The following is a 19,633-nucleotide window of genomic DNA, read 5'->3' on the forward strand; positions in this document are numbered from 1 at the left end:
ACTCTCCAGTTAATATTTTGTTTTGATTATTGAACTTATTTTGCTTCATCAGATTCTGATTGCTGATAGTAAACTACCGTCTTTCACTGTTAAATTTATTTGTATTACTATTTACAAAATACACACATAAACATACATACATTGATATAAAATTTTGTTTATGCTGTAAGGAAGTTCTATGCATCAGTAAATTAATTTTATGCGCTCTCAGTTCGCATACATATATAACTCGCAATAAGCTTTTGCCTTGTTTATTTTCCTCCTTTCTACCTAGCAATAAACCTTTGCTTTGTATTTTTGCCTTGTTTATTTTCCTCCTTTCTACCTAGCAATAAGCCTTTGCTTTGTGCTTTTCCCTTGTTTATTTTCGTCCTTTCTACCTAGCAATAAACCGTACTTTGTGCTTTTCCCTTGTTTATTTTCCTCTTTTCTACCTAGCAATAAACCTTTGCTTTGTGCTCTTCCCTTGCTTATTTTCCTCCTTTCTACCTAGCAATAAACCTTTGCCTTGTTTATTTTCCTCCTTTCTACCTAGCAATAAACCTTTGCCTTGTTTATTTTCCTCCTTTCTACCTAGCAATAAACCTTTGCCTTGTTTATTTTCCTCCTTTCTACCTAGCAATAAACCTTTGCCTTGTTTATTTTCCTCCTTTCTACCTAGCAATAAACCTTTGCCTTGTTTATTTTCCTCCTTTCTACCTAGCAATAAACCTTTGCATTGTTTATTTTCCTCCTTTCTACCTAGCAATAAACCTTTGCCTTGTTTATTTCCCTCCTTTCTACCTAGCAATAAGCCTTTGCCTTGCTTATTTTCCTCCTTTCTACCTAGCAATAAGCCTTTGCCTTGTGCTTTTCGCTTGTTTATTTTCCTCCTTTCTACCTAGCAATAAGCCTTTGCCTTGTTTATTTTCCTCCTTTCTACCTAATTCTTAAACATGGGTGGATATTTTAAGCCAAGCATTTCCAAAGGTGTTGCTGATTTTCATAATTCACACTTTAGTTAACACAGCATCTCTAACCTGACTTAAATATTGGAATTCATAGATCACCAATATATTAAAAGAGCAATCAGTGAAACACATGAAAATACCAACTACAAGTGCTGAAAATTGAATGCCCATGCACTCATGGGCTATGATTGCAGGTTTGCCAGCTACTAACCTTTAATTAAGCCTAAAAAAATTATTGCTTTTTATTATAAATTAATTGTAATAGATGCGTTATATTAACATAAATGAATGATATGATAAACTTAAAAAATTAAGTAGCAAAAATTTTCTTAATAAAATAATGAAGTAACAGAGAATTCACATAAATTTTAGTAGCACAAATTTGTGCAGAGTAGCGAATTTGCGAAAAATCGCGCGATCAAGTAACACTTGTAGTTGTCGTAGAAAATCAGTCTTCCCTAAAAGTTCAACGCATATCGTATACCCAATAATGTAATGAATCCCGTGCAACGCAAGTTGTCTCTCACCTCCGCATTCTTTGCTTCTTACGTCAATAAGAGCTCAATGTAACAGCTTATCTACTATCAGCTACCTTGAACATTATGGTCTAGCTTATCTCAGATTTCAAATATACTTGTGAAAATGTTACGTATAAGACTTATCTATCCCAAATATCAAAGATATATTAAATTTAAAAACAGATTTCACACCTAAATTAGAACATAAGTATCACAGTAGAAGGCTGTGTCTAAGTAAAATGAAAAACTTCTGAGTTTAATTATACATTGGTATAAATATTGGCATGCATTGTGCTTTCCTTATGGTAGAATTCTGTTTTTATTGCATCCAAAAATTCAATTGTTATTGTTATTGGTGTTCTTGTTTTCACGGTTTATTTTTATACCAGTTAGCCCACCCTCCCCAGTTCTCCAACGAATCGAACAACGCTTTAAAACGAACAATTAACGTGCCTGCCTCCTCTTCAGCGATCAGCTATTGTTTCCAATTCCCAATGATCTGTATAGAACAATTTTAATTTGTTAATATTCATATTACCTCGTACAGCGCACGCAGCGAACTAAATTTTTTTGACTGCTCAGTGATCTCGAAACTATTTTTGATTACTCTCATTTTCGAAAACATTACTTATAAACGTAAACATTGATCAGCTGGATGCGTCTGCAATGGTTTAAAGTAAAAATGTTAATTTATTTTTTCTTCTTACATACATATTCATATATTTTAGAAATTTTTTTTATGTTTGTAATATTTTTTTGTAATTTCATCTGGTGTCGTGGTTACACTAATTTTTTAAGTAGTTCAGAATGACAATGAAAAAAAAGAACCAAAGAATGTTAAAAATAAAATGCATTGTTGCGTGTGTACGGATTCGTAATAAATTGAATGCACAAGTCCGATGAAAAGTGAATAAAATTTATTATTATCACAACAAATAAAACAAAACGCTTAAATTTCCTCGGATATTCGAACAGTATTGCAATATCTCACAGAAGTTATCTTTTAAACTGCTCAAACGTTCGACATAATACAAAACACAGAAACGTAGTGAAAGGTAATCAAATTGCCAATTTCAGAATTTTCGAATTTTTGCGTATAAAGCACGCATCATCTAGTTCTTAGAAGTCATGAAAGCAACCTTACCAAATTCAAACAATCCCCTAATTCTTTGCCTAATGGAAGAAGTCCCCTTTTAGGAATGATTACCGCGATGGATAAAATTCTTCGAGAATCTGTCACCAGTGTACCTAAAGCCATACTTGAAATGTAAATGAGTTTAACGCGTTACATAAGATATAATCATGTTTCGCATTAGAGATTGATAATGATTCATTTCCAACGTATTTATGATAACTACAAGAAATCCTAGCATGTCCAAGCGTAAAGTACATTACAGTGATATCGAAAAGTCCTTGAAATTAGAAACATTTGCATAGATAAGACTTTCTCTTTACACATGTCAGAATTCGAGGCTGCGAGAAAAAATTCTAATCGCATTGTATCTTTTGATCTCAGATACAGTAAGGGGAGGGGTAACAGATAAAACGTCAAACGACAGCGCCTATCACTCTGCGGGTTCTCATCGTGATATCTGAACACGAATATTGTAAAATCATGAATGTAAACATTCCAAAGAACGCAGACTTTGTCCTGGTATGATAAGTTGGTAAAGAGTTAAAAGGAAAGGTGTCTGATCCAGCACAAAGTGATAACCTATAATCTCAATTCATAAAAAATTAGTTTACCCTTTTATCTTGACAATTTTATGGGGAACAGTTGTTCCTTGATACTTTGCACCTTCTTCCCGATATCAGCTTCGCTATAGAACTTTGTTCTTCAGCATATTTTGTCAATCCTTAAGAGGAATAACTTATTAATAGTGGCGAGTAGTGAAAAATATTTTAATAGAGTTTCCACATTATTTGATTTGAAGAAAAGGTATGATTTGTATGAGAATAGCACAATCAAATATTATTTTGTTATTTATGAATGCTTTGCTTTTGAAGCCATTAGCCGTCTTGCCTCTCTTATGGGTTACAATTAAAATTATTACGTGCAAAAGTGGAAATTGAAGAATTAGAATTATTAATTGCAAAACATGCTTTTAAATGGACGCAGTTTCATGCTTTATCTAGAATCACAAACAGTACACATTGGAAAATTCCTGAATTTAATAAGAAACAATTAAGGCAATCATTTCCAGTTAAAATCTGAGCAATGCCACAGCCGTAGCATGGGGAGAATCTGGGTTAGTAAATCCCTTTTCCAGGAGATATTGCTAGTGTCTGGATAACCCTTGACCAGGAAACTGAGTTAGTATAACCCTTGTCCAGGAGACATTCTTCTAAGACTTGATGAATTTGCTCTTTTCTCGTTAATCATAGGCAGCATCCTTCATTTCAGTTTAAATAAGCATTCAAAATGCTTCCTATATAACTAAGGATTTTGCCCACATTAGTTTGTAATGTAAATTATTAGAACAAGAACAACTTCAGATGTATAGGAGAACGTCTATCGCTAGCTTTAGTTAACTTAGTCTTTCTCCTAGCTTTTACACACAAATTAAAGTTATAAATTTTTCTAAATGCTCTGTTTATCAGTATCTCAGCAGATTGAAAAGTAATCATGTTTCTGAATTCCTGGGGAAGAGTCGTTCATTTCTTTGACAATTTCTCCACTCTCATTTCTCCACTTGGGAAGACGATGGAACTGTTCTTTGAAAACGGCTTAAAAAAAATATTAGCTTTTCTTTGAAATAAGTTTACGATTGAATGAAGATTTTATTGGAAACACTGTACTGTAATATTGATGAAAACTGAAAAAAAAAAACTATGACTAAATTCCTAGAAATTTGGAAACATCTCTTGTGGAAATCTGCATTAGGAAAGTTTATTGTAATATGGAATATGTAATCATATCATTCTCTTCTCTGATAACTGAAACAACACTTCCAAATGTGGTCAGAGAGATCCATAATCCTTCATAGCAACAGCAATTGGAAATCGGGAATAAAGAACAAGAACAAAGCGTAAATACAATTTCCAAAGGGAGCAACCATGAAAACCAGGATGGTATGTGACCACTTCTTAGTGGTGCAATTTTTATGCAAATCGGCACCTATTTGAAAAAATAGGAAACTTTCATAAGAATGGTTCCAGAGTAAAGATACTTGAATTCTTATGGAGATCAGTTTTTGATTTCTAAGAAGCAATCGCTTTAAGGTGCCGGCACTTTCATGCCAATCATTGCTATGCAAGTAGATTTTTAGACTGCTATTCGGATTAGTAAAACAAATGAAAATTCTACTTGCTTAATGGAGCACAAAGTTTAGGAAGCTTTTTTTTTCCACTAAAATTAGAAATTGTTATTGTGGCTTATCTCACTTGCCTGACCTATTCAGAACAATTCCACGAGTTTTATCGTGACAAAGAGCGAGAGATTACGTCTGTCATTGGCTCGGGACTTGCACATCATACAGCGTAAAACTTTGCACAGCTTCACTCCAGTTTTCATGGAGGAAAACTCCAAGGGTGGTCCCCGAGGAACGAGTCCGAAGGCATCCCACCCCTCTTGTATACATCCTACCTTGCCATTAACCATACGTTAAAACTTGATTTTATTCTTGTGAAAACTTCACTCAGATTCTTAACATGATTCCACTATTTACCACAGAACTTCATAAAAACTACCGTATTCGAAATTGTCACAGCCTTGACTTTTTTAACAAGAGGAAATATGCCGGCAATCTCCTCAAATTCTCTAAGTTGGGATTTTATCTTCTCTGATGTAGAATTTACAGTTCTGAACTGAATTGAATTAGAGTAGAGAGTAATTTTCTTTCTTCATTATTTTTTCCACATGCAACAGACTAAAAAATATAAAATACAATATATAAAAAAACGTAATGGATTCTATGAAAGGTACACAATATATGGCGTCAGAAACATCTTTTAGTAATTAAAATAATGATAGAAATGCTTATAAAAGTTAGTAATTTTATTTGTCGCGTATTATATGTGTTTAAAATTATATCCCATTAATTAAATAATTATATCCCTTTAATTTAGTAGGTTATAAAAACAAAATTAAAAGAAAGGTGACCATCAGGAAATGGTCGCTGGGTACCTACAGAATGATAGTCACTTCTTGTCAACAAATACGTGAGTATTAAGCGCTGCACTAAATTTGTATATAATTTTTAATTGAGTGTAAGCCGAAGAACATCAGTACCTCATGGTTACTGCCCGCTGATAATATTAAAGTTTAAGATAATTTAGGATCATCTCATAAGTTATCCTTGCGAACTGTGCACGAAGTTTAAGTAGTTATATGAATTAAATACTTATTCAAACTTTTAAAATAATGTAATGTTAGATTAAATACCCATTTAAATAGGTATTATTAATTTGAAGTACGTAAGTAGATGTCCATTAAGTCTGTTGGTCACCAATTATCTACAAGACGACAGTATTACATTCTAATGCAATTGAAAGCTTCTAAAACGTAGTCGAGTTGAAGAGAAATCATTAATTTTTTGCCAACTAAGCGAAAAAATGTTTTTTCAAAGATGAGGTGTTCTGCACATATCTCATATTCTAATTGAAAGGGAAATTAGACGTTCATGTAACTTCAAGAAAAAAACACTTAAAAAAGTCGCGGAAAGGATCACGGTAACTGCCGTGTACTGCCATAATCATGGCCTATGCAGGTCAGAGTTTGAATTGTTTTGACATTATTTACGGTTTCGCATTATAAATGGAGCAGTGAGCGATAGATGATAGTAATCGTGTTATTTTTCTAAACCTTTTAGAAATGCGCTCGACAAATATCATTCATAAATAAAAGTTAACGCAATTTATACAAAACTATGCGTTTAGTTAATAATGCTAATAATTTTATTGTTTTAATTATGAATATTTACTTTATGCATATTCAAATTTTAATTAAGGATTTTATTACTTCTTTTATGCCAGGTTATGCATGACCTTAAAATAATCAGTTTTGAGTAATAAATGCTTTCAAATACAATCTGAATTAGTCTACCGTTGATTGACATCAGGTTTCTGTTGGCTGCGAAAAATGTGCGCAGGTTTATGCAAATTTTTTATGTATTTTATGCACCTGGGGGATGCAAAGATAGTATTTGTTGTTTTTAGAAAAATCATATTACGTCTTTTATGATTCCAATAAGAGAAGAACACGAAGAAATTAGCGACAAGGTATTAACATCTTTTGTTGCCATTTAAACTTATGGAAAGAGCATTTTCCTTTTTCAAGTATATTAAAAACAATTACACTAAATGCTGTTTCTCACTTAACCTGTCCAAATTTGATTCTGGCTTCAAAACATTAAGCAGAACGACAGGCACAAATATCACATTAATCACGAAACTTAAACAACATTTCAAATTTATCTTATTAAAATTGCTGTGTAACGGTTTTGTTGATTTTTGATAAGCAGTGCTTTGTTATGTTATTCATTTTTATTTAATTGTAAGGTGTTCTGGTTTCAATAGAAACTTTTCTCGGCCTCGGAATGGCAACAGTGAGAATTTGACTTTCGATTCGTTTGATGCAGCTTCAATGCTTCTGATGAGATGTAACATTAGATTAGATTCTATATTAGATTAATTTGTTTGGTATTTTAATAAATCCTTTTTTAAAATTAGATGGAGTATTAGATCATAGAATTATCCTTGAACAATTATTTGTAGAATTTTAGATGCTGCTTGTCTCAAAAAGAATTATCGTAGAACTTCGGAGATACGTAACGCCATTTGTTTTTTAGATTAGTGTACATTAGTGCGTACATAAGGTATATTACTTTTTCTTACAGATTATGTCTTAATTTTTATCTTAAACCCAGTATGAACGAAGTTATGTATTCTGTTCACTTTAAACTTTTAATATTTTACTACGCTTTAACACTGTTTCAAGAATGCTTAGGGTTTTAAGGATAGGACTAGACCTCAAATATACTTAATAAACTCATCAATTAAATCTTTTCCGCATTCCCTTTTTACAAAAGCTCATGTTCAAAATAAATAGAGAGACAAATGTTATTCATTGGTTAAAATATGTTTATTTGAAATAAATTTTGTCATAATCAGTCGTTTTCTGTATTTTTTTACCTCTTTCATTATAATCTATGAATTTTGGAAGATTAAAGTAATACAAAAGTAAAATACATTCCAAAATTGCAATGTATTATTATTGAGTGGTAAGCGAAAGAAGAAAGGTTGAGAACCGCTGCCATATTGCAATGACTGAAATTTTTTTGATCATTAAGAATATGTGAAAAAATTCTACATTTAACTTTAAAAAAAAAGTCTATATCGAATTTGGGAAAACTGTGCGAAACATTTCGAGGTAATTGGCTAGGTAGAAGAAGGTCCAAAATCAATTTCGAGATCTTACCTATAAGGTATTTTCTCCCTTATTTCCGCATGCATTCGTGGTGTAATTGGGAGCGTACTCGAAGCGTATTCGAGAGGTCCAGGGGTCAAGTCTCGGCCAAGGCAACGCGCATTTTTCACTTCTACAGCAACAAAAACTCTAATGACTCTACAAGTGGCGTCCGAACTAAAAAAAAAAAAAAAAAAAAAAAAAAATGATGGATGGTAATTCATCAACACTGGGATTTTGCGATTGGATTCCCTAATCCCCAGTCGCCCTTTAAAAGGGGGAGTATATAAGGAATTTTCTCCCTCCTTTTCGCATGCATTCCTGGAGCAATTGCAAGCATACCCGATGCGTATTCGAGAAGTCCAGGGTTCTAGTTTTGGACAGGGCACTGCACATTTTTTACGTCTCCTGTTTTAAAATAAACTAATGACTTTTATATGACTAATAAACTAATAAACCAACAGAGCCACATGAACGAACTAGCAACAAGCACAGAATCAAACTAAATAAAGCCATGCAAAAAAGTTATGATCTTTCAATTAAAAAGCCACTCAAGACCAACATGCTGTGACAGATTTTTCGAGATTATTTAAAATGGAAGACTTCAAATCACTAACGAATGAAAATAAATTTATAGCCTTGCATTCATTTATGCCAGGGCCTCTTAAACGTTTTTCAATCGCGACCCCTTTTTATCACTGAGATTTTTTCGAGACCTTCAGGACCCCATAATAGTTACGAAAATTTTGTGAGACCCCATAAACATTGCTCAAGTCCAACACACGCTTGTGTGAAACTCTCAATTTTTTCACTTGCACTTGCGTGAGGGAAACTGTAAATTTTTTTCACCTTGTACCGTAATATATTATTGCAGTTTTAGGTCATTAACTCTAATTTCTAATTTTAAGACATAGAACAATGTGAGAATTTTAAATAAATAATAGATGAAATGACAGCGTCACGTGCAAAGCAAGTCAAATGAACGTTTCTAATATAAAAAGAATGCATCAAAATGTTTTCGTTTTTACCTTGTCTGTATTGTTTTATCTTTATCTATTTTCACATACATTGTGTAAAAATATTTGGTAATTATAAAATTATTATAATAAGTTAAAAGAAATATCAAAACTGCTAAATTTTTTGATGACCACCTGCTGCAGATTCCGTGACCCACCTGGGGGTTGCAACCCACAGTTTAAGAAACGCTGATTTATGGCTTAGCACGCCAGTCACTAAGTCGCGGTTAGCACGCCAGTCACTAAGACTATTATGAACCCTGATAGTTGGATTCGGGCTCAAACCCCAGCTCACACCCTCAAAGAAAAAGAAAGTACACTAATATTTAAGATAATTTTTTTTAATTTCAGTTCATATTTCGTACGTTCTAAGAAACAGTCTATTTATTTCATTAAATTACGATTGGATACTGCTTTTACTTCTGCTTCTGCTTGCACTGTTGGAGATATTTCTGTTGGAATTTCTCAGCCTTCTTCTTGTTCTGGAACGAAAAAAAAAAAGGAACTCTGGGTTTAATATTTATGATACCCATAAAAAACTCGAATTCATATAAAAGAAAATTGAAAGGAATTTTTAGTTTTCTTGCATCACAAAATAATATCCTTATTTTATGTCATGTGTTCCAGAAAAATGAAGATAAAAGAATGATAACTATTGTTAGTCTTAGAAATTCAGCTCAAATTAATCAGTATCACAACTTAAATGCATGTTTCTGGATTCGATTTACTTTATCAAATGTGAATCTTTGTGTTTATTACAACCTAATTTCTTCTTTCATTATGGTTGAAGATATGTTTCGCAAACTAATGTAACTAAAAATATTGTTATACTATTTTCTTTGATATGAATTTTAAAATATTTTACGTGCGTAAGGGTTCGTTATGAATTGAATGCACAATTCCGATTTAAAAAATTAACAAGATTTATTATTATCACAAATAAATATAAAAAATGCTTAAATTTCCTCAGATTTTCGTACAGTATTACAATATCTCACAGTAGTTATCTTTTAACTACTCAAACGTTCAACAGATAATTCAAAACAGCTAGAGAAAGCTAATCCGCGAATTCGCCACAGTCAACAAAAACAGTTTTCTAAACAAACTCTTAAAACAACAACTCGCTGAACTGTCTTATGTCTTATGTTCGGGTAAGAGGCAATCGGCCTATTGCGGCCTTTACCAATATATTATTCTTGACTTTACTCACTGAACTGAGAGATTTCCTTCCTTTTTTATAAGCTTTTTAAATCACGCGCGAGATTTTCCTAGAAATTTCTCGAAATCAAAAACAGAAATTTGTTTATTAAATGCACGTGCTCTTGTATTTTTAATTTTTCGGCTTAGCTTTTTCATAGTATTCGTCACGCGCTGCACCGCACGGGGAATAAAACAATTTAATTTATAATTCTACTAACATTAGCTATTTAAACACCGTAAAATCCGTAACAATATGTTTCAACCGTAAGGTATTTCTGCTTTAAGTCATTTTTTTTTTAACAAAACTTGCGATCGCATAAAAATTTTGGCAAGAATCCTATGCAAACGTATTCGGGATGTCCTAAAATAACGTTTACTCTCTTTTAACGTTAATAGCTCTGCTGTTATGTACTAATAACAATAAGTGCTAATTTTTATAGTGTCACATAGATTAAAATTTTAGATGACCGCAACTGACAGCAATATTTCATCTTCAACGCTGCAAAACAGATCGATAAACAACGATTATGATTTCAATGAGAAGAAATGATCTCAATGGTATGTCTCATGTATGGTATAATGGTATATCTCAATGTTATGATCCCAGTGGTATGTCTTAGTGTTCGTGGCTTTCTGGAGTATTCACTGAAACTCTGTACACTGTCTTTCTACATCATACGTTGTTGTTCTCTTATTGTTACATCAACCTTTCTTCAGACCGTATACAATTCTTTCCCCGACAAACTTATAACATAATCTCTGCCTTCCTGAACAGTATAGTGATAAATACGCTGGCTGGCATATGGTTGGGCCTGTGTTCAAATCCCAGAGAGAGGTTAGATGATTCTAAGTGTATAGTGTCTGTGCGGCTTAGGGGCCCATTGGTGAGATGAAACTCCTTTCGAGAGGTTAGGTGGCAGGAGGAGACGAGTGGGGACCCTCAAAACAGTCTTTCGAGGTGTACTTCTTCAAAATTTGGAAGGAGTTGTACAGTTATCGCTGTGATTGCTAAACCATTGATGAAGTTCTGGAGTTTCGCCCACTTCTTTCTGTTTGTCACATAATCTTGTAACTATAGAATCTAGTGTTCTTTGGTATCATAAACTAACGAGCTCTAGAAAGACTGTAGAGGAATTGCCCTCAGGTTTTAGGATAGAGACAAAATCAGAAGAAGGGTGTAAATGCCACTTTGTTCAATCACAAGAGTTTCAAAGACGATCCCACTTGAGTTTACACTTCTGGCTTAACTTAAACAAGTAATGTAACTTAAAATAAAATGTAATTAAACTAACCTAATGGCTGACAGGATAATTTAATCGCGCAGGAAGGCTCTGATTCTTAGGAGTCGGCAGATCAAGTCTAATGGCTAGAAGCACATAGCGCTCAAATCGCTTGTAAGTCAAGGTAATAATGTGGCCTTCAAGCGGGCATAACTCGCTCTAAAACCAACTTCTTTACACTTTAAGGGAGAACCCTTAATTTGAATAACCACACGCTAACTGATTAACATTCTGGTAGGAAAATTCATTAAGTAAAAATTAACTATTAGTCAAAATAAATAAATTCTTGCAGTTGGTATATCTATCACTGTGGCATAATATCAGATTCTGTTCACCATCGTCTTTGCACATATTCTCAGCTTTCATATAACACTTTAAAACCTCCTTTATGCTGGTTGAAAAGAAGTAATACCCTCATCTTGATATCTGGTATATACTGATGTCTGCCTCCTGGCATGTTATAACGAACTAAACACAACAAAATGCCTGCATGCTCTAACACAACATAGCCTACATGGGCTCTAACACAACATAGACACTGCTACTTCAAATACAAAATATACAGTCAGATCATCTTTAATCGTTTCTCTATTACTTTGTTTTCGATATTTTTTATAATTGAAAGAAAGCAGAAACGGGAATCATTTAAAAAAATCAAATTGAATACTGATGTATTCAATTGATTATTTGACCTCAATATTCTTAAAATTCTATATTTTCCGTATTTTTAATTTTTGATTTCTCTCCCCCAATGCCTTTTCTTTATCATCAGATCGGGGGTTTCCCAGCATGGTCCATTTTTTAATACATCATTTGTTTTTTTTCAGTTTAATAATTAAACCGTAAAGAAACTGTTTAAATGACATGTTGAAAGTGGGAACATGATTTACTATTACATGAAATGTTGAAAATGTGTTTTTCTTCGAAACGCCTTGTGAGGTTTATTTTAATCAATGCGTTTTTGCTTATGTTAAAATCTATCCTATGCACCTATTGTCTCGATGAAATAATAGGGATCTATGTAAAGTGCATTCTTAATCCACCTGGTAGAAAAATCGACCCTATAATTATAATAAAATGCATCCAATTGACACCGCAATTTATGACTTTCAGCGATTCATCCGCGCCCTTCCACATACGACGCAATAAAATTTCAAATTCTTACAAAATAACTGGGAAAAGAAACAAATAATAGTAACATGGGCCTCGAGTAACTAAAAAATCTGATGTGGACACCGCATGACTTCCTTGTATGCTCTATTATATTACACACATTTTTTGCTGCATTTCATTTAAACATATTTCCACAAATTTAATTAGAGGCATATTTCTCATTCAATTAATTAAGTTCTCACTTTGCGGCAAGGCAAAAATACATAAAAATTCAAAACATCTTCATTAAAAATTGTAAATTACACATAAACATAAAAAAACTAAATACAGTCAAAACAGTTAAAAAAAAATTTTTACAATTAAAATTAGAGTTTCTACGCAAAACAGGCAATTCGCCTAGTGGCCAAGAAGGTAGATTTTTCGGTGCACAAAACTGAAGGTTTACTTTTGGTTCCACTCGTCAAAAACGGGTGCAGAATGTTACTTAATTCACTTTTCTGCTAAAGAGTTTCGAATGTAAATAAATGGCGGCTCCGATAGGCTTAGTGCCACTTAAACGACTTTTAAATTGTTGATTGTTCTACTACTATTGCATGCAGATTAAGTAAAAAATTCACAATTTACCAACACATAAGTATAAAAATGAGCTCACCGAGACGGGTAACAGAGTGAATATATATATATATAAACTTTTGATGCAACCGATTGCAACGAAAAAGGGAGATTCACAGTTACGTGTTACAGCATTCCCGTATACAAAATTTGGTACTTTTCTCTTTTGCCGGCGCAAGCGATAAAGTCGCCAATAATGGCACAACTGATGCCAAACAGAATATCCTCGCTGGTAACCTTTTACGCCTCATTTCAAAACAAGTCGCAGCGATTTCTTATCAGATTGATTGTTTCTTTCAATACAATCACATAGAATTTTTGCCTAGATAGTTCAATTTTATGCCCTAAGAACATTCGCGGTAATTAAGTCACTTAGGATGCAATCACCCGAAAATATAGAAAAGGCAAAATCAAGGGTTAAATTCATCAATTCTAATAAGAATGCACTAGCGAAGTAAAGCAATGCGGTTTTACATAATTTCTGAGTAAGCTATTCGTACGAATTGAAATAACTCTTGCATTTAAACTTGTATTCCAAATTAAGATTTAACTTGAAATTAATATAGATAATTACTGAGAGAATTAGTTTTTTGTAGCGTAGTTTACGTGAGATGAGATCGCTTGGGGTCACGTGATACGAACCGGCGAATCAGGATGTTGAACCATGAAAGCATAGTAAATTCTAAATTAATGTCTTTTTAGAAATTTATTGTCTTAACGTACTGGCTTTTTACAAAATTTTAAACCATATTAAAATGTTTATGCCTTCAAAATAAAAAATTCTTAGAACTAACATTTGTTAACATTTTTAATGTGCATACTGTATGCTGTCGCCAACAAAGTCTGCTTGGCGAGACTTGCGCCGGCGAAACGGAAAAGTCCCAAAATTTCACCGTTCTGAGGCTACTCGTTTTTGAGTTATGCGAGATACATACATACGTACGTACAGACATCACGAAAAAAATTTCTTATGAATTCATATTAAATCCATTTTATAATCTTTCTTGGAAAAATTAAGAGTTCTTTATTATGTCCGTATGTACAGATGTCATGCAAAAACATCGCGCAAATGCGTTCAAGAGCGGTCAAAATGGATATTTTCGTTTAAATATGGTATGCGAAATGTTTCACGATGACAATACTTCGTATAAGGAAGTAAAAATAAGTAAAGAAACTAAAGGAACTAAAAATAAACGACGAATAGTATTAAAGCTATTGGATCTCAATCTCAGGCCGCCACAAAAGTAAAGAGAGAGAAACGTAACAAAAATAATAAAAGTGATATGTTAGTAAAAAATTAATAATAATGAGGAAGGAAAGTATAGAAGTACACGAAACAACAGCAATGTAAGATAGACAAGAAAACATTAATGAAAAAAATTTTAAATACAAGTAAGAACTTAAAAATTTAAGAGAGAGAACTGACAACTTCTGCTGTTGTTCGTGCTCAACAGGAGCAGAAAAGTTTTATAATGATTGGTGAGATTCCCCTTTCTTGAGTTTTCCTCTTTTATTGAAGCCATGCAGTTTGCCGAGTTAGGTACTAGGATCTCAATTTGACATCTTTGAATTTTAAATAATTTTATTATTATATTGTCTGATATTCCTGAGGGAAGTGAAAATCAGTTTGTGTATTAGTTTAATTCTGCACGTAGACCTGAAGTCAAAAATAAATCTTTAGTTGTTTTATATATGTTATATTTACTTCGTATCCTGGTTCTGATAGTTAAATAAGTGACAAAAATTCTTCTTGGCTGTCTAGAAGATTAGATTGATAACTAGATTGAGTTTTAACCTTATAACATGTTTACATGTTTCGCCCTATTTTCTGACATTCGTCTCAGCATACTATGTGTCCATATTACTGATTTTCATCTTGAAATTTTCCGATAATCCAAACATTTAGAGGTTCTATTTTGCCGTATTTTGAAACCTCTGTGTAACTACTTTGTGTAACAGTAATAGAATTTCTAATCAATAGTTCTTCCAAACAGACATTTATTTCTTCAGTGTATATGACATTTTTACTACTCTGGGGACTGATCTGCTGAAATGAGAACAGCCATTTGAGGATGCAACATTTATCTGTAGCACACTTCTGCATTGCTTTCACCGTTTAGCGCTCCAGGGTTTTATACACTACAATAGCAACGAGGTAGTAGCTTAATTTAATTTTTTTAAGTGGGACAGTTTGCTGAAATGCACTGTTAATATATTATTGTCTAAAATAATATTAAAATGAAATTAGAAAATTATATAGGATGACTCGCATTTTGCATCTACCAATATGAGTTGGAAATCCTGCCAGAAAGTAGCTCATGTGTGACAGACACACTTATATTTGTGGAGAGCTGAGTCAGGCAATTAGCCCAATTCACGGATCTTTGGCCAATCGCGAAATCCTTCTCTCAAAAGGTTCAATACCCAGATGGTATTGTGGTGGAACAATGAAGATTGCCAGAATTTCGGGCAAGACAGCTCGTGGAAAAGTTTGCTTCCAACAGAACCGAGAAACAGCTAACACAAGTACAGCTGTACTCCGACAGGATACTGTCAAATCGTCTGATCTCCTGTTTTTACGATATGATCTTAGACATCCCTCTCCTCAGATTTAGCATTTCCGGATTATTTCTTCTGGGTTTACCTACTTGAAGTCTCAGCATCGTTTGTGAGTGACTGATGAACTGAGAACTGTCATCAGCATGAAGTACATTCTTTTCCATAAGACATATCCAGATGCATAATGGAAGCAATTCCGCATCGCCTTGAACAATAGATCCAAATAGAAGAGCATTTTAGAAAACGGTCTTTATTACAAATATTTTGCACTATCTTGAATGATTATATGTATACCGTTATTTCACAACCTAAAAAAATTACTCCTACCTTTACCGCCTTTCTGTGTTGTGCTGGGGGCTTTGGCCCCCCTCGGTCAATATTCGAGGATTGACTGAAGTCGTTTTATTATATTCATCTTCGTTTTTCACTGAACTAAGCTCAATCCCAGACCATCTGTTCTCGTCCCCCTGGGTTAACCAGGGGGCTATGCTTCCATGGATCGCCTTCAGGGTTGGGAGGCTTCAGGGTTGTAAGGCGGCCTTGAGCTAGCCAGGTCTGAGAGCTCCTTTTCCCTGGTTGAGTTGTGGCTATTTAAAGTCAGTAAATGCAATATGTCTCAACCTTGTAATTTTTAATGGTCTTTGATTGCCAGTTGAACAATTTGAATATTCTTTATGAGATTTAAGATATTCTGAAAATTAATTTATTGTGCTTAATTATTAATGAATAAAAACAGTGCTGGCTCTCACTCTCTGTTACATAATATGGGAATGAAAGATATCATATATGAGTCATATCACTCTTAACATTACATATAAAGTCTCTGAGAATGAAGGGGGCATTTCATGAGAATATCTATTAAATACGTATTATGTGAAATGGATTGAAATGCTTTTGCTGAGTCACTTAAAAGAGTGGAAAACAAAATTAATGTTTCAATGTTTGCAACATTAACAGACGTCGTGTACTATAAGTGTTAGTCTAGTATTACTATAAGTGTTACTATAAGTATTTTAGACATCCTTTCAGGAATCTTGTGTATCTTACAAGTGTACTATAAATGCTACTACAAGTGTTGCTATAAGTAACATATACTATAACTGCTAGACTTCTAGAGAAGTTAAACATTCATTTTCAGTCTCTCTTGCATAACGTTTATAATTGTGTGCATGATTCTTTACTTAAACTGGCTAAGATTATAAACTCTTCTTTTAAAAACCTTATTGTCTATGTCCCAGAAGTCTAATGGGATATGATTAGATTTTCGTGGGCTATCGGATAGGTACTTGCCAATCCATTATCCTAAAAATCTGCGATTCAACTCCTCTTACACAAGATTCATGAAGTAAGATGGTGCCGCATCTTGTTGAAAGAAAATCTAAAATTTAGCATCTTCCATTTCAATTTGCTAGATTTGAGGATAGAAGATGATCTGTAGAACGGCCAAGTACGTATTGAAATTGATATTAGATATTATATTGAAATTGGTATTAAACCCTGATAAGAGGGCCAGAGATCAAAAGGCAGCACAAAAGACAGGCCGTAGGAGAATATCGAATATGTTCATATGTCAGACACGGATTTTCAGAGCTCATAATTTCACAATTATCACCGTTGGTGTAACTATGTACGTGGAACGCGTACTTATCTGAGAAAACGATACTTTTTAGAAATCCCGGTTCATTTTCAAATCCTGTTCACTAACAGGATTGGCAACCAAACAATTCATATAAATGAAACAGTTGAATTTTATAAGGATACATCCTCAACTTCGTCACACCCAGTTTATTTTGAAAGAGAGGACTGTTGACTATGGCATGAAATGGGCGTTTAATAATTATGAACATACACTAAACTAAACTCAGTGGCGCAACAGCCCTAGTGAGCCACGGCGTGCAGTGCCCCGAAATCTGCTTTCTTGATCTTGGGCCCCGGATTGCGTCGTCATATGCCCTGGACGAGTGGTCAGCTTGTCGCAGGACCCCCGATGTTCAGTCCCCAAACGAACTTAGTACTCATTTTATCGACCCACTCAAGGGATGAAAGGCTGAGTCAACATAGACCAGCCTGGGGGGACCCAGGAGCTGTGATGCGGCTGAGCGACGCGCTAACTACTGATGTGCCTCCGGGACTATGAACATACAAGACTATTAAATTCTTTCACCATTATCTTCTTATGTTCTTAGGGGTCCAATAAAATAAGCTTCGTGTACACAATAAAAACTCATGGACATAATCTTTTTGACTGAATTAAGTAAAAGTATTTGCAACGCATTTCACTCAAAACGAGTTTCACTCAGACATTATGAAATCCCATTATTCATTCTCGAATACCGAATATAAATAAAAAGAGATCGCATTAATCTTTTCACATTCTCTTATTCGATAAACATTTGTAAAAAAATGAAAAAAAAATGCATTTTTTTTATAATTAAGTAAAATGGTGAGAAGTTCTCAGTTTACTTCGATCGATATCGTCTTTCTATAATCGCACTTCTATTGCGTCTCGCCCTTCTCCTTCCTCTCCTTGTCATTCGATTTCGAACACCTTCGAGACTGGACGTAATTGTTTTCGATTCGTTTACATCTAATTCACTTTGTGTTCTATGGATACTGTAAGAAGAAATTTGAATAAACTGTAAGAAGAACTGTAAGAAGAAATTTGAATTTTTAATAGATACAAGATATGCTACATCGAATTTCAACAACTGGCAAAGATCTTTCTGTTTTTTGGCTCAGTTATGGTTTTATGGAATGAAATAGCTATATTATCTAAACCTTTGGAACCTCCTCATTTTAATAGCCACTGTATCTTCATTATTTTTTGCAATTAACTAGTGATTAACCCTTGAAACATGGGACCCTCTGCGATTTCGACTTGCGTGCATGATAAATCAGCCTCTGGCTTTGCTTTGGATTTGAAAGTGTCTGCATTCCGAGACATTTTTTAATTTGATTTGGCTTTGGTTTCAAATGAAAAAATGTCTGCATATATCCAGTCTTTCATATTATTAAAGCAGCCTGCGGTAAAGATAAAAAGGCTGTGTTTTTAATCAAAGCCTCAGCAAATTCAGCGCCAATAGGTTAGATTATGTATTCCTCTAACCTGCTGATAATCCTGAGCTAGTTTAAAAGTTTTGTTTCTTTGCTATTTCTACGTTTACTACTTATCTACGTTTCATTTCACGCCGTCCATGCCAGATTTTCAAATTTTAAATTTCGAGATCTGTTGACTATAAATGTCATTAAAGGGCAATCGTATAGTACGAGGTGTGAAGCTTAGTACGATTCTTCAGAAAAACTAAGGTTATAGAATCGCAATTGGTAATGATGAAATAATGTTTCTGCTTTCCTCCGGCATGGGGTAATACGCCTTTGAAATAATAATACGCCTCATTACTTGTGTATGTTCGAATCATTTTGATTTTTAAAATTAATAGAAAAGGCAGTCTTACACTGGCGTAGGTTTTGAATTATACTTTAGCAGTTTCGAGGACCATCAAACATAGATCCCTATACTTCAGGAATAAAATGTCCTCGCAAAGATGAGAGAAGCAACTATATAGTTATCAGGAAGAAAGTCTTTACATAAAATTCATTCTAATCCAAATATTATGGGTTTCGAAGCTGATTAGGATGGTCATATGATGATCATAAATAAAATCCATACATTGAATAGATTCACGTAACTGTTAACACGATTCCTAAAATTCTCCCAAATTCTCATGTCTCGAAATTCAGTTAAGATCGCTGTTGCGTTATCTCGTTTGTTCCCAATTCAGTTAAAGAAAATCACTTATTGTACCTATTTTTAATTCTGCTCTTCCCAAAGGTCACCAAATTGGAATTAACAGCATTTTACCTTTTAGCTAAGTATTTGCTTTCTAGATTTTTTTACTTTCTGACAGTAAAAATCGTACGATAAACTCAAGGACACTTTTCTTCAGCGCTCAGTTCCTATGTCCTTTGATGTTAAATT

The 19,633-nt window shown here is 33.7% G+C and overlaps 1 protein-coding gene across 6 annotated transcripts in view; it reads right to left on the reverse strand.

Moving 5' to 3' along the window:
• Positions 1-9,120: 9,120 nt before the first annotated feature.
• Positions 9,121-19,633, reverse strand: part of LOC118183202 (uncharacterized) — a 62,280-nt gene continuing 51,767 nt past the window's right edge. For 3 of the 6 annotated variants that reach the window (XR_004757200.2, XR_015038538.1, XM_035352668.2), the window contains exons 3-4: positions 18,118-18,267; positions 9,121-9,372 (exon numbers count right to left, since the gene is read on the reverse strand). Coding sequence is in view for 3 of the 6 variants with exons in the window: in XM_035352668.2 (XP_035208559.1) it covers positions 9,288-9,372; positions 18,118-18,267 (235 nt within the window). In the remaining 3 variants the exon portion in view is untranslated. The remainder of the gene's footprint in view (positions 9,373-18,117; positions 18,268-19,633) is intronic. The other 3 variants (XM_035352670.2, XR_004757201.2, XM_035352669.2) reach the window with 3 other exon arrangements.

The sequence above is a fragment of the Stegodyphus dumicola genome, chromosome 1 (assembly GCF_044657685.1).
Source record: "Stegodyphus dumicola isolate Sdum_Otavi_A_Nest chromosome 1, ASM4465768v1".
In the NCBI taxonomy this organism is placed as follows: Eukaryota; Metazoa; Arthropoda; class Arachnida; order Araneae; family Eresidae; genus Stegodyphus; species Stegodyphus dumicola.